The sequence below is a fragment of the Vulpes lagopus genome, chromosome 11, assembly GCF_018345385.1.
Source record: "Vulpes lagopus strain Blue_001 chromosome 11, ASM1834538v1, whole genome shotgun sequence".
Classification (NCBI taxonomy): Eukaryota; Metazoa; Chordata; class Mammalia; order Carnivora; family Canidae; genus Vulpes; species Vulpes lagopus.
The window spans coordinates 98424582-98441343 of NC_054834.1; the positions used below are offsets into that span (position 1 = coordinate 98424582).

The 16762-nt window shown below is 34.6% G+C and overlaps 1 protein-coding gene across 11 annotated transcripts in view; it reads right to left on the reverse strand.

Moving 5' to 3' along the window:
* The window catches only part of ATF2 (activating transcription factor 2), a 102690-nt gene that overhangs the window by 6488 nt on the left and 79440 nt on the right, over nt 1–16762 (reverse strand). For 9 of the 11 annotated variants that reach the window (XM_041773738.1, XM_041773735.1, XM_041773733.1 and 6 more), the window contains 2 exons: nt 14558–14663; nt 4190–10112 (listed from right to left, as the gene is read on the reverse strand). In XM_041773738.1, the coding sequence (XP_041629672.1) occupies nt 9886–10112; nt 14558–14663 (333 nt within the window). In that variant the 3' untranslated portion in view covers nt 4190–9885. Of the gene's footprint in view, nt 1–4189; nt 10113–14549; nt 14664–16762 lie in introns of those variants that run through there. The other 2 variants (XM_041773737.1, XM_041773739.1) reach the window with 2 other exon arrangements.

Below are 16762 nucleotides of genomic sequence, written 5' to 3' on the forward strand. Positions count from 1 at the left end.
TGACAGCAAACAAGCATGAGCAGGGGAAGCAGCGGGCGGAGGGAGAGAGAGGAACAGGCTCCCCGCTGAGCAGTGGGGCTTGATCCCAGGACCTTGAGATCATGAACTGAGCAGAAGGCAGATGCTTAACTGACTGAGCCACCTGGGGCCCCCCCATGGAACACAGGCAGTAACAAGTTTTCTTTTGTCTTTGTGCTTCCAAGGTATTCCTTTAATATAAGGGTGTAGTTTCAAAAATCAGAAAGCCCAGTATTTCTCTGCCATCCCCTGATGGGAGATAAAATCCAAGTGCCTATTGTCACTTGCTCAAACCATTGTACTGTCCCATAGGTTTAAAAAAAAAAAAAATCACATTGCTAAATTAAGTGGCAATTTTCATCTTCACAACCTTTGACATTTTTGTTGCATGTAAATCACTTGTTTTAAATTTTGCTTCTCGTGTCTGTGGTGGAAAACACACTTTTATTTGGGATTAGGAGATGGGTGTATATACTGATCCTGCCACTTACTGGCCGTGTGGCAGATTAAATAACAACTTTTGAGGTTGATTTCTTGTTTAAAATGAAGATGGGGCGCCTGGGTGGCTCAGCTGGTTGAGCATTCGACTCTTGGTTGTGATCCCAGGGTCGTGGGATTGAGCCCCGTGTCGGGTTCCACACTCAGTGAGGAACCTGCTTGGGATTCTCTCTCTCCTCTCTTTGCCCTTCCCCCCTATACACACTTTCTTTCTCCAAAATAAATAAATCTTAAAAATATATATAATAAAGTGAGATAATGCCATCCTCATAGGATTCAGAGGTTCTAATAAGTTAATATCTATAAAAGTATGTAATATATTGTAGAGCACCACAGAAACGAGTTATTATACTATCTGGGTTCTCTCTCTCTTATAATCATATGATAATATTCAAGACTTGATCTTCCACCTGTCTCCCATTACATCTTGTCTTTCAAATAATTCAAGATAATTCAGCCTCAGGATTTTAACAATCAACTTCTAAATTTGCTGTCAATTCTTTTTTCTTAGTAAAACCGTAGTATTATCATAGGGTTGGGATAATGATTGAATGAGATAAATGGAGGTACCCTAGTCAATGATATACTCACTGGAAAGTATTACTACATTTTTATGTGCTTCTTGGATATTTACATTTTAAAAAATTCAGTATAATTAATATACAGTGTTTTATTAGTTTCAGTTGTACAATATGGTGATTCAACAATTCTATATATTACTGCTCATCCCGGAGAGTGTGCTCTTAATCCCCTTCACCTACTTCAACCCCCACCCCCCACCGCCTCTCTGGTAAGCACCAGTTCTCTATATTTAAGTCTGTTTTTTCTTTGCCGATTTGTTTTCTCAAATTCCACGAGTGAAATCATATGGTATTTGTCCTTCACACGACTTATTTCATTTAGCATTATACCCTCTAGATCCATCCATGTTGTTGCAAATGGATGTTGCAAAAGATTTCATTCTTTTTTTACAGCTGAGTAATATTCTATTCTATTCTACACACACACACACACACACACACTACTTCACTCCATCCATTCACCTATCATCAATGACTTGGGTTGCTTCCATGACTTTGTTATTGTAAACAATGCCGCAATAAACATAGGGGTGCATATGTCTTTTTGAATTAGTGTTTTCATATTCTTTGGGTAAGTACCCAGTAGTGGAATTACTGGATCATAACCTACTTCAACTTTTTACGGAACTTCCATACTTTGTTCCATAGTTTGCCTTCCCACCAGAAGTGCAAAAGGGTTCTTTTTCCTCCACATTTTTGCCAACACTTGTTTTGATTCTTGTGTTTTTGATTTTTTTATTCTGACAGGTGTGAGGTGCTATCTCAGTGTGGTTTTGATTTGCATTTCCCTGATGATGAGTGATGTTGAGCATCTTCTCAGGTGTCTGTTGGCCATCCGGATGTCTTCTTTGGAGAAATGTCTGTTCATGTCTTCTGCCTGTTTTTTAAATGGACTATTTGCCTTTTGGGTGTTGAGTTGTAGAAGTTCTTTATGTATTTTTGGTATTATCCTCTTATCAGATATCTCATTTGCGAATATCTTCTCCCATTCAGTAGGTTGTCTTGTTTCCTTTGCAGTGCAGAAGCATTTCATTTTGATGCAGTCTCAACAGTTTATTTTTGCTTTGTTTCCTTCAACTTAGAAGACTTATCTAGAAAAATGTTGCTATGGCTGATGTCAGAGAAATTACTGTCTATGCTCTCTTCTAGGATTTTTATGGTTTTAGGTCTCTCATTTAGGGCTTTAATCCATTTTGAGTTTATTTTTTATATATAGTGTGAGAAGGTGGTCCAGTTTCATTCTTTTGCGTGCAGCTATCCAATCCAATTTTCTGAACATTTGGTGAAGAGACTGTTTTCTCCCCCACTTGTATATTCTTGCCTCTTTTGTTGTAGATTAACCAAATAACTGTGGGTTTATTTCTGGGTTCTCTACCTATGTGTCTATTTTTGTACCAATACTATATTGTTTTGATTACTATAGCCTGATAGTACATTTCTTGAAATCTGAGATTGTGGTATCTCCAGTTTTGTTCTTTTTCAAGATTGCTTTGGCTATTTGGGTTTTTTTTTGTGTGTGTTCCATACAAATTTTAGTATTATTTGTTCTAGTTCTGTGAACAATGCTGTTGGTATTTTGAAAGGGATTGCATTAGACCTGTAGATTATTTGGGGCAGTATGTTAACAGTACTTGTCCAACCAGTCCATAAGCATGAAGTATCTTTCCATTTGTTTGTGTCATCTTCAATTACTTTCACTGATGTTTTATAGTTTCCACAGTACAGGTCTTTCACCTCCTTGGTTGAGTTTATTCCTAGGTACTTTACTCTTTTTGGTGCAATTAGAGATGGAATTGTTTTCTGCTACTTCATTATTAGGGTATAGAAATGCAATAATTTCTGTATGTTGATTTTGTATCCTGTGACCATACTGAATTAATTGCTTCTAGTAGCTTTTTGGTGGAGTCTGGACATTTGTATTTAATCTCCAAAATACTAATCTCCTGTCCTGCCCAAATTAGCTCCCTTTCCCAACTTATTCTTCCACCATTCCCATCTTTTAAGCTTGAAAAACGGGAGTCTTCCTCTTTTGCTTTTCATCATCTTTTAGTCTATACATTCTAAAGGTATTTCTTGCAAACTATTTCTTAGACCTATTCCTTTTGCTACCCATTGGCCCTTCTTCCCTAGTCCTTATTACAACTCATGCCTGAATTACTGCAACTTGGTAGCTGATTTTCATGTGGGCCAGCCTATTACTGTCTGTTCCTTAATCCACTTTTCTCATGTCCCTTTTCTGAAATGTCCCAGTCAACTTTGAAGACCTCTATAATCTTGACCTATTCTAGCCACACAGTATCATTTCTCATTCCCAATCTTTTTCCAGTTTCTCCATTGTCGTGTGAACATATTTCTCTAACCTCTTATCATTCCTTTCTTCTTTCAACCCCAACCTCATTCATAATTTAAGGTGAAGCTCAAATCTAATGTGGTCTGTCTCCTTTTCTGAACTTACAAAAACCTGTTTCGTAAGTTGTACACTGTGATTATTTCCTATCATATGTGTAACAAGTATGCTGTTTTTCCAAATGGATCCTACTTGAAAGTAGGATCCTGGTCTTTATTTCTACTATGGTCTCTGTAGTCCAACACCTCAGTACAAAACAGGTGTTCACTAGTACTTAACAGCCAAATTCTTCTCTTCCATGGCCTGTCATTTAGTGGGCCAATCAATGCTCATAAGTACTTCCACCAGCAAGAGAAACCTAAAATATTTTTTTATGTTAGAAATTCTAGCAAAGGGGCACCTGGGTAGCTCAGTCAGTTGAGCATCTGACTCTTTGATTTCAGCACAGTGATTTCAGCACAGGTCATAGAAGGTCATGAGATCGAGCTCTGTACTGGGCTCTTTTTTTAAAAAAAGATTTTATTCACGAGAGACACACAGAGAGAGGCAGAGACACAGGCAGAGGGAGAAGCAGGCTCCCTGTGGAGAGCCTGATGCAGGACTGGATCCCAGGACCCCAGGATTACGACCTGAACCAAAGGCAGATGCTCAACCACTGAGCCACCCAGGTGCCCCCAGTAAATATATCTTAAAAAAGAAATTCTGGTAAAAGATTGGGGTGGGGGAGAATTCTGAGAGGGTAAAATATTTTTAAATTAATATGATTTTATATATGCCTCTGATTACAGCAAGCGTACAGATGTCTTTTATGCAAGTTCTTATATTACAAAACAATGTCAGTTTCAACAACAGCTATTTTTGAGGCACTCATACAGCTTCTACAAATAGGACACTTATTAATGAAAAATGATAATGGAAACATCTTTTCAAAATTGTTATCTAATGTTACCTTGTCACAAATACACTCTAGTCCATAAAAAAGAACTGCAGCCAGTTTTATTCTACCTTTAATATTATGGAAAAGATTTTAAGAGCTTTGCTTGTAATGTGTTAACTTAAGCTGTTGACAAGGATGTTTATGCATTAGCAGATTGACTCATGGTGCTGGAAGTCACCTCAGAAACCATTAGCTGAGCTGAATAAATTGAGATGTAAAATAAGTACTTTCCTAAAAATTTAGCAGTTGGGGAAAGTCAATAGTTATTGGATTTTTTAAATGTCCAAATTAATGCTAGGATAGTTATATTACCCCCATTTTTTCACTGATGTTAGTTAGACCCTATGACAATTTTAACAAGTACAATTTATCAAAATGGACAAAAGAACTTATTAGCTACATGTTTAAATTAAAAGATTACTAGTAGAAAAACATGAAACAATACAGTAATAATGGGTAACGCGAAAGGGTTTACTTTTGAACATAAATGTATTGACAAATTTCATTTCCTCATAAACATAATGCACTTGTTCCCAGTGGAGAAACTTACAACAAATAACTCTATCATCTTAAATTCTGCTAAGTAAACCCCATTAAATAATTATTGCTTAGATTTTGTGTCAGGCTATAGAAAATCACATCTCTAATTTACATGCTTTTAAAAAAATCAGCAAATATAATTTTAAAAGGTCCTCTTTTGGGAGAACATTCTTTTTTGGGTGGTGGTGCTGCGTCTACTTTCACAGAAAGCAAAACCTAGGATTAGTGAATAAAGTAAACCAACCTTTGACGTGACAAGTTAAAAATGAGATTTAGACTCAAATATTTTGTCAAACAATTGAGATAATGCATGATAAAGCCATGGCAACTATTTTGTGAAATTCTAGCTCAAGGAATGATCTTAAACGTAAAATTTAATACAAAATAAAGAGGCAAGGGAAAGCACTGTGACAATGACCAGGTTATACTAATGACTTCCCCTTCTCAAAAAGCCACTGGAAAAATTTTCATGTTTGAGAAAAAAGATGCAGCCCACTGGCTCACTGCTGAATAACAAAACCCTTTTAGAGTGCCATGACATATTTGATATTTTACAATTAACTTTAGATTTGGTGCTTTGGACTGCTACAATACAATAAAACTGTATTTTCTTTTATTGTAGGTTCCAGTGTCACATGGCCTTTGTTATTTTAGAATATATCTTTTAGTTTTGAAACATTTTCACTGATTGTGCTTTTTCTATGGCAATATATATAATTGGCAACTCACCATTTACTTAAATGGTAGGATGCTTTTTCCAGAAAGGTCTTTATTCTAAATTTTATGTGTGCTTTTCTCCACATAGAAGGATGTTAACTCTCTAAGATCTTAATATTTTGCCTCAATGAACACCCATGTCTCAGTCAATTATTAGACTGGAAATACTTGTACTTTTTTTTTTTTGTAAAGTGAGAATTTGTATTTAATAATAGTTTAAAGAAGAAATGATTTTCTATAACTACATCAGACACAAAATAGTAGAACTTTCCTTCAAAAGTAACCATTATCCTATGGTCAAGGTATCTAGAAATGTCAGACTGAAAATATTTTTCTTCTAAATGTCTTTTAGAATTAATTGTCTTGATAACTGTGTTCTCTAGGCATTTTTTCCTGTGTTTCTGTGCATGTGTGTATTACATAAAGGAAGGCCTAGGAGTAAACAGGGTTCTCCCATAGTTACATTCTCACAATTCTTAAAGTCAAACATTAAACACTATAGTAGTCTGAGATGCAGAGTTAATAAAACTACATTTAATAGTAAGTATACACCAGAGACAAGATTATCTTTCCTGTCCTCTGAAACAAATCAATGCAAATGTGAGTTTGACCTTTTAAAATTTCACCAAATTTTGTTAGAGAAGTACATCAGATTGTCTTCATGAAATCTAATCTCACGTAATCCAGATTATGTACATTTGTTAGAATGTGTACCTTAAAGTAAAAAATTGCCATGTGATTTTTCTTTTTTTTTTTGCATTTCTTTCAGATTGGCTCAATCTGAAAAAGACTGAAATACCACTTCATGTGCTCTCTAGCCTATTTCTTCACTTAGCCCTGACCACTTCTAACATAATATACAATGTACTTGGTATGTTAATTGTGTTTCCCCAACACCTTCCCACCCACCCTCTTTAGAATGTAGCTCTCCACAAAGGCAGGGATTTTTGTGTTTGGGCTACTGGTGTATCCCAAGGGCCTAGAATAATGAGCAACACACCAAGTTAGCACTCATTCACTGAATAAAACAATGTTGTACAAGAGTTCAGAGATATAACAGCACGGGGGTCGGTGAGCAAATCATGTTGCAGGCCACTTTAAGGACTCCAGCTTTGAGAGTACAATGAGGAGTGGGCTCCAGGACTTGGAGTAGAGACATGCTAAAAGTTGAGTCATATTTGGAGAGCACAAATGTTGTGCTTTTGTAGCTGTTGTACTGAGGATGGGCTGCAGTAGGAAGGGTGGAAGCAAGGAGACAATTACAAGGCAAATACAGTAACATGCGTGAGGAATAATGAGTGCACGGATCAAGATGATAGCACTGTGCAGGGTGAGAAGTGGTTGAATTATGGATTGTTCTGAAGGTGAAGCCAATAGCATGTCCTGATAGCCCGGAGGTAGGATATGCGAGAAAAGAGGAATCAAGGATGACAACAGAGTTGTCCTGGCTTAAGCAACTGGAAGAATGGAGCTGTCATCTGTGCCTTATGAAAGACGGCTGGAGAAGCGTACTTGAAGAGAAGGTGGGGGATGATGAAGAATCAGTGCTGGACATGTTACACTGAACTGCATTTGACATACAAGTTGGACATGTTATATTTAAGATCTTTTGTTAGGCAGTTGCCAAGAGATGCCAAAGGCTGGTGGATCTGTGTGTGGCTGTAGTTGAGGGAATGTTCCAGGCTGGGGATCATTAAAGGTTCACTGTATATGAATGGGGTTTAAGGAATGAATGCAGAGAAGAACAAGGCCTGAGCACCTTGCGGTTGAAAAATTTTTGAGAAGGAATGAATTTTATCACAGAAAGAGACTACCTGGTTCTTCTCAGGTAATAAATGTCCTGAAGGAAAAAAAAACCCCGTATCATTATCAGGTGATGTTACTTTATGAAAGATAGGTAAGGACAAGCAAATTATGAACATAATTTAAAGATAGAATTTATTCTCTGATGGTTTACTCATGCAAACTGCACATAAAAGAAAGTAGTACAGTTTGTGTAACATTGCAAATATAAGGACTCAAAATGCTAGGTACAGAAGTAGTGTGACATCCTGAAAGTCAAAATGGAATTTGTGTTTATACAACTAATAATGATTTTTATTTGCTGAGTACAGACTGATTTACAATGAAAGTTTTGCTAACCTTGATAAAAGTTCATTAACCGTTTACATGACTTCTTACACCTATGTAGTTTTATTTTACAGTTGCAAGAATTCCTGTTACCAAAAAACTTTAACTTGCATAAATAATAAAATGAAAGAAAAATGTACTGAAGGACTTAGGAGAGTGAAAAATTGAGGCTTTTCCTAACCCATTCAAACTACAATAAAAAATAGCCTTCTTGCAGAATTCATATTTTGTGCCTTTGAGATCAACTCCTTAGCATAACTATGGCAAAATCACGATTAAAAATTCATTACTTTAAAATTATAAAATCAGTTAAAAATAAAAAAAATTTAGAAGTAGAATTATCAACTAAAAACGCTCACTTTTAATAAGCCAAACAATAAAAATCCTATTATCTTCATACTTAAAAGTCCTGAAATGTCATTTGTATAATTTGAATGTTTCCCAGTCTGGAACTTAGGCAGGTGGGATATTTCCTTGAATTATCAAGGATCTTCGATATAGGTTTTTTAAATGTCAGTCTCATTAGGAGATGGCACTGAGACGTTCGTAAATAGTGTAGTATAGATGCAGAACAAACTACACAACTTATTATAAATGCATTACAGATATTTACATAATGGAATCCTGCTTGAATGCCAGAAGTTGCTACTGGGTAGGACTCAACTATTTTACAAAGTTTTCTTACACACATCTACTACTTTATTTTTAACAATTTAGTCTATTTTAAAATATTGTACTGTATTTTGAACATAACTGCAGAATAAAAATAGATAATGGCACATTAGAAAACTCAGTATCCCACAGATGATTGGATAATGAGGAAAGTGTACCTACAATCATCTCATCAGAAACAAACTACATCATGGAATGTTAGTTATCCAAGCCTGCACAGTAATGACATTTTAAATTGCAATCATCTATTGGCCAGCATCACACTGAAGGCATCGTTAAACATTCAAGCAAAGACTGCTGGCATAAACTATTGAAAGAAACATACATACACACACATTCATACACTCTCTCTCATTCACTCTTGCTTCTCACATTATAATTACATTGTTCTAAAGATAGATACTGATTTTTTTCCCACGAGAAACGTTATCAAAATTTGCTACTAAAAGATGACAGTGCTTTCACAAGAATAAGTACAAGTTAGCTTGCAAGTACAAGACAATGGGGGGTAAACAGTCTTAAATTTTCTAAGTAATTTTTAGGCTTTTTCTGGCAACCATACCATACTTGATTATGCATAAACTTCTCAGTTTGTAACCTGAAATCTGCAAAAAAAGAAAACCAAAACCAAACCTAATTTCAAAAAATTATTATATCGGATAACCCTGTATCATAGATTATGTAATTTCGTATTTTATTAGCCTCAAAACATACGGTCTAAAATACTGAATTTAAGACTTGAAAAATAGTCATTTTGAAATGATAAAGGATTCCAAAATTCATGTCTACTTAAAATCTTAAAAGAAAATGCACGATTAATGATCTTGATTTAGTTTCAGAGTGTGCATAAAAGCACCGTATGTCTCTCACCATGTTTCACTCACTTAAAAAAAGTGTTCGCTAATGTTATTCCTTTTGCATAATGTGCAAAATAAAAGGCAAAAAGATTAAAAGCAAATCTCTATCTTTCTCTTGCTAGTGCTTTATGACCTTGTTATTATTACAAAGTCAATAGGGACTATGCAGAACTTTGGTATAAATGATAAACAATACTACCATCACAGCTGAGGATTAAGAGGTGGTCAAAAGAAATGGAAGTGGGAAGAGATTCAGTAACACCCCCATTTATTAAAACACCACCAAATTAAAAGTGAAATAAACCACAATGAATTATAATACAATTTACACATTGAGCACAGAAAATTAATAAATCTAACAATATTTATAAAAAAAGCAAAATCAGTCTTTTTCCAGAGACTAAAAACTGTTGTTCAGTCTATCATCAAATGCTGCTACACCAACTTTAGAGCCGAATTTAATTTCAAGTAAAAAAAAAAAAAAAAATTTACAACCACAGATTTCGCATAAATGGAAACTGGTCTTTCCTTGATTTCCCTTTGAAGTCACTAATGAGTATCTAAAACTGCTGCACTGCAGGTTTCTAATCAACTTCCTGAGGGCTGTGACTGGGAGGCAGGAGCCATAACAATCTGCGAAAGCGCAGGCTCTGTACTCTGGTCCGCCATCTGCGTGAGGACTGAGGTGGCCACAGCTTCGGCCTTGGAGGTTGAACTGACTCCATTGGATGTGCTGACAGAACTATGCTGTATAGCTTCTGTATGTGGACTACTTGGCACTGACAGGTCTTCTGAACTATCATCTTTATCGGCGGCTGAGTGGAAAAAAGAAAAGTTACTGTTTCTTAAAAACATCTCTAGGAATGTGTCAACAGTTTGTCAATATACAGAGTGAAAAGTTAGGCTTTTGCAAAAATTGGTTATTGAGTTAAAGTGGAATGACTGGAACTAAATAAATGAAAGGTAGCTGCAAGGAAGGAAGCAGGCAATTTCACCGCAACAGGTCAGATGAAGGTACAACCAGACACACGGAGGCATCTGTATGCCCAGTGCTTCACCGAACAGAGCTGAAGTATTTGCTAAATAGTGTTAAAATCAGGTACGAATTTAAGAGACAGCCTCTTACAGATATAATCAAACACTTATCAAGTAACACATCTAACAAAACCAGTGTGTTTGCCTACATGCTATTCTTATTGAAAGATAAAAAAATTATAACCACATGCATAAACAAAATAAATTCTTACGTACAAATTACATTTTCAAATTATTCCCTCTGCATCTCCAGAACTATATTTATTCTGGCTGACTCTCCATCTACTGTAGCAATGGGTGATTACAACACCTGATTCTAATGATGCATCCACATGAGAATAAGCAATATTTAGAATCTAAATGCCACCAGCTGTTATAGCTGCATGAATTAATTGAGGTTCTAATAAAAAACTATATAAAACTCTAGACACTGCAATGGAAAAGATATTCAGAAAAGGGCTTAAGTATTTATAAAAAGCTACCAACTTTTAGGCTTGAACAATGAAATTCCTACACCTTTCTCATTTTAACAGGATAGAATCCAGTTATTTCATTTAGTGAAAAATTTGATATGTACAACACCCAAGTAGTTATAGTGTATGTAACTCATGAGATATAATGATAACACGAACCAGTAACTATAAACCCAGTGCCAAACTTAAGAGAACACTGCCAGTAACAATGATGCTTCCTAGAGAATCCTCTCATCAAAAGTAATCACCATTCTGATTGTTAACCACTCACTTAGTTTTGGTTTGAAGCTTTATCAAATGGGTGTGTGTTCCTACACAATAGCATTTGGCTTTATCTTTGAACATCCTGAAAACTGTACCATACTGGATGTATTCCTTTGTACTTTTCACTTGGCATTAAAATATTTAGTGCTTTAAAGTCATAAGCAGGCTTTCTACCAAATCTCGCAATGCATACTGGCCTGCTTACTGCACAGGTGCCTATTCTAAAAGTTAAGCATTAAAAAGACTGTGGATCCTATGCAACAGGACTCATCCCATGATCTGTAATGCAGAAGGCAAAGGGGCAAGAACCTGGCCAGCTTAACTTTAGTTCAAATAAAATTCCTCATTTTGAGAGTTTTCTGAAATACAGTACTTACAGAATTTTGACAAGTTTGCCTCAAATCAACGTATTTTTGGAAAGCAGGTTTTAAAATGTATCTTCTCTATACATCTGCTATAAATGCAAAATCACACCTCAACATAAAAGCTTGACTTCAAGATACAATTAAAAAAATCACAATAATCCTTTTAAAATTATATAAAGCAGAAAGGATACTTTTCTGATGAAACAATAACAAAGGTTCTAAAATATTTATATTTCAGTTAAACAGCCAATACAATAGTTATGTGTTCAAAGAAACCCAAACCCTGGCAATGACTGAAAAGAATACTAAAAAAAAAAAAAAAAAAAAAAAGGTTCTCTTTATTTCACCACTCTTCTTCCACAGGAAACAAACTGACCTTTCTCTCAATGTTAAGTTCTAGGGGATACACCAGGTCTCAAAAATAAAGAGGCTGATCTGTGACAAAAGGTATAAGTAAATATAAATACACAGTGGAGGCAAGGACTCAAAATGAAACAGTAAATTGTGATGATAAGTGCTTACCTCCAGACTTTAAGAATTAGGTAAAGCAAATCTTTAGGCTGTACAAAGCATCAGTATACAAAATATCTTTATAATATGATATACCTGCACCTTTGTCTACTTCTAGAGGTGAGGAGAGAAAAATCACTAGTTTAATAATAAGCACTAAAAAGATACCAGATCTTACTGCACTCTAAGAGCCATTTTCAGCCCTACTTAAAGCTACAAAACCCCCAACTGTTTGACAATTCACTCTATGAAGTTTTCTACCTAATGTTCATACATATTTTCATTAATGAAAATATAAATTCTCAATTACATTTAGGCCCAAGAAGCTTTCCTTCCTACTTATAGTTATGGAAACAAGTATAAAACCATTTTAATAATGCCCAGAGATCTACAAAATATGAATTAATGGTAGTAATAAGATCACTCTTGTGCTTATTCTTAATAGAATCCAAACATTAAAAATTTATTCCTATTTTCATTCACATTTTATACTATATCTGATTGTTAAGGTGACCAACTGTCATGGTTTTCCCCTTTCATCCTATAAGATAGGGACTTTGAGTATTAGAACTGAGAACCTATGTGTATGCTTTATACTGTCACCTTTACCTGAAGGATTTTGTAATATTCCTTAATTTTTATAAAACCTCAATTCCACAAATGCTTTAAAAGTATTAACTATTACAACTCAACACCATTAGCAACAGCTGTGTGCTACAACATGAATAGTGTCAGATATTTGTGAATCTCCCCACATTTTCTCCAAGATTTAAATATTCACTTTATCTACCTTGACCACTAAACAGAGAAGTCATATTTTTCTTCTAAGACTTCAAACTTGAGAAATTACTTTAAAATCTCTACAAAACCCAATTATCTCCCCAAGAGCTGAAGGAACTAATTTTATGCTAAAACTACACTTTTACTTTAGTCAGTTTGTCTAGATGACTAGACAGAAAAAATGTAGGAATAACTTCAAACATCAAAAATATCTTATTCATTTCTTATAGCCCATACAATCTAGCCATAATATATATTCCCTAAAAATTTATTAATCTAGACTTTCAGTGTATTCTAAGGGTATGTATGGCACATAAATCCATACATCTAGACCTTAAAAATATCTTTATAAATTATTACTTAAAATGAAAAATTGGCTTGCCTTTCCTGAGCATATGCTGCCTTGATTACAGAGATAAAACTGTTGAGATTATCTAAGAGATTATCTAAGATTAAAAAACTGCAGATGAGATAAATTTTTAGTTGGATGTAACTGAAGAATTCATTTTCCTTCTAACTTTATAGATTCATTTGTATATTTCTTTTTGAACTATCAACATTCAAGAGAGCTCTCTTGTTAAGAAAATCATATATGCATAATGCTGAACTCAGTAGCTTCTATAGGAAATTATGTTGTTAAATCAGATGGGAGCCATAATGGCCTCATCCCCGCAGCAATCATTGTTAATACAAACCTCAAACATATTTCTATATGAGTCCAATTTACTTCACAATGTGTTTCACTATCCCGTGAAAATGACTAGATATCAAAGGACTGAGATTTATTTGCTCAAAACTGACAAAAATCAATGTTCTAAATATATATGGCAATAGAGAGTTGCTAAATCTACTGAATCTTTTAAATTAAAAAATATTGCCCATTTTGATGAAACTGCTTACAATGACTACAAGTAAAGATGGTGGCCATTAAGTTTTATCGTGAGCACCTGAGGAACTGTTTGCATCCAATACAAAATGTTTCTTTCTTTTGAATTACTGACACTGGCAAATTAAAATGAAGTGGATACATATGGTTGAAACAATCTTCACATTTACAAATATCCTGAAATGTCACTAAATCATAAAAACGAAAGCTGTGGGTTATATATTATGAATGTTGCCTAATGCATCCCAGCTCTGTTATTTGTTACAAATTTGTGTACGATGGACAAAATTGGCCATTTATTCAAGAGTAACAGCTGGCTCCAATATTGTGCATCTTAACAAAAAAGAAGGACATTACAAGATGGAAAAAGCACAATTAACCTCTAAAATGCTGAAAACAGAAGAATCTCATTTTGGGGAAAACATGTAAGAGAAAATTAAAAAGCAGATAACTTAAATAGTGTTCTATTTTAGAATTTTTATGACTAAAGGACTCAATATAAAGATTCACAATAAAAATGGCACAATGCTGAGACTTAAGAAAGAACAAAAGGATCGGATACTGGAACTGGGTACTATGTATTATTAAATGAAGATAGTTAATTTTTAAAAACATTACTGAATGGAGGCTGGAACAGAAGTAGTGTTTCACGCTAAGACAAAATGTTACTCTGGAAGATAAAATACCATCAGTACTTAACAGTTTATTTTAAATTATTAACCTGTTTTGTTGATGTATAATAATCCTCAGAAAAAAAGCCAGAAATAGGAAAACTCAACTCTCTAGATTCTAAAAAGTATATTACCCATTCCATAATAATCTTGCAGAAGTTCTAATATTTAATATTAAATATTATACTCCAGTCTGTTTTTTAAATGGTAGCTTGTTCGCTCTGGCAGTATTTCACTCATGTAGCCTAAGGCTATAGGTAATGGAACATTACTCACTATGATAGCCAGATTTCTTCTGCATGGCGGTTACAGGGCAATCTTTATGAGCCAGAAGAAGCTGTTTCAGCTGTGCCACTTCATTTCTCAGCAGGGTGACTTCACTCTAGAGAAGAAACAACTTATGTACCTTAACAGCATCAGACTAAACATTTCTTACTGTTTATAACAAGTGAAAATTAAGAACATTGGATATCTTTAACAGAATATCAAGGAATAAACAAAATATACTGCTTAAATAGGTTTGTTCAGTACACATCAGTTTTCATATTTTAGCATTTATACAAAAAACTTCTATAAAAATTTAAATGAGGTAATGACATGACTGGATAACATACTTCAAAGTTTTTTACATTACCATTTGCCTTGGAACTGTTTATGTATTACAGGTTACCTGTAGAAGATACTTTACTTATGTTGCATGCTCTTTTGATTATTTGAAAAATTAGAAACATCAAGGGAGTCAGAATGAATTTTCACTGACTCTATGTACTTGAAAATTAAAAATTTATCCTAGAAACTCAATTAAGCAAGTTTCTAGTTTTCCAGAAACTATGAAAAGCCCCACAGGGGAAATCACAATAACCAAATAATCATGGATACCTAAAATGCATCAAAGTACTTACTGTCTCGGACACGGAACCAATGAAAGGAGATGTATTATTGAAATGGCTTAGTTGCCCTTGATCTAGGTAATTTGTACACATCTAAATTTAAATCTGATAAATGGTGATTTGTCCTAGTCTTTTACTTTTTAAAAAAAATTTTTTATTTATTCATTTATTTTAGAGAGAGAGAGAGAGAGAGGGAGAGAGAGGGGGCACAAGTGAGGAGAGGAGCAGAGGAAGAGGGAGAGAGAAGGGGGGAGAATCCCAAGGATTCTGGCACTGAGTGTGGAACCCAGCATGGGGCTCGATCCCATGACCTTGAGGATCACAACCCAAGCTGAGACCAAGAGGTGGATACCTAACTAACTAAGCCACCCAGGCACCCCTTGTCCTAGTCCTCACTAAAAGATGAGCATTTCAGCCTTTGTTTTGGATGCATATTAATCTGGTATATTCTATATAAAAGTTCCAAATTAAGAGATTTCCTTTGATTCCTTTTGGTTACCCCTAAATATTAAAGATGCAGAAATTAATGATAATTACCAATACTCAAGAGTTAGAATTAAGGGGCACCTAGGTGGCTCAGTTGGTTAAGCATCTGCCTTTGGCTCAGGTCATGATCTGGGAGTCCTAAGATGAAGTGCCGCATCAGGCTCTCTGCTTAGTGGGGAGTCTGTTTCTCCCTCTGCCCCTCTCTCTGCTTATGTGCAGTCTCTCTCTCTCACTCAAATAAATAAACTCTTTTAAAAAAGTTAGAAATAATATGAATTAATAAAATGGTTAAAAATGCTTAATTTACAAACACCTCTACTCACCTGGACTTACATTAACTTTGAGTATTCAAATTTCATCTATGAATCCAAAATTAAATAAAGAAATACAACAAGCATATGTACTTTTGTAAAAGCTCAGGCACTTTGTTTTCCATCCCTTTGTCTCTTAACAAGAAAGCTGAATATAAAATAATTTAGCAGACTAGTTTCATTAGGTCCCCTTAAGTGGTCAATGACAGAAACATAAAAATTCAGAGAATAAAAGTTAAGCAAGTCTATTGGTTCAAATAGTTCCTCGCACCCCTATAACAACAAAATACAACAATGTATTAAAGCACAGAACAAAAAGTGATGATCACAGTAACTCTAAACATTAAAAAAAGGTTAAATTCTGTTCACAATATTGTATTTGAGACAAGAATGGGTGTGTAGTGATCAAAAATACAAAGGGAAATTTTTAGAGTTTAGAGTTTTGCTTTAAAAAAATACGCTATTTAGAAAAAAAGCAGCTGTTTATTTCTATGGAAGACTACAGTCATTAATGTATCACTAATTACAGCTCTTTATTAGTGACATCAAAGATGAGAAAGCACGTTATGAATAATCTAATATAAATCCCAAATTTCTCCCTCTCTGCTGCGTCAGCTTGATTTTGAGATTCCTAACAAGTTTCTCTTATTAATTTCTGTGATATGAAATAGGACTGGGTATGTATTTTTAGTCCACAGTAATATTATTTTATAATCTGGTACCTGTGACCAGATTCACATTAGTCTGAACCTATGAAAAAAATATTTAATCATTCTGACCTATACATATTGAAG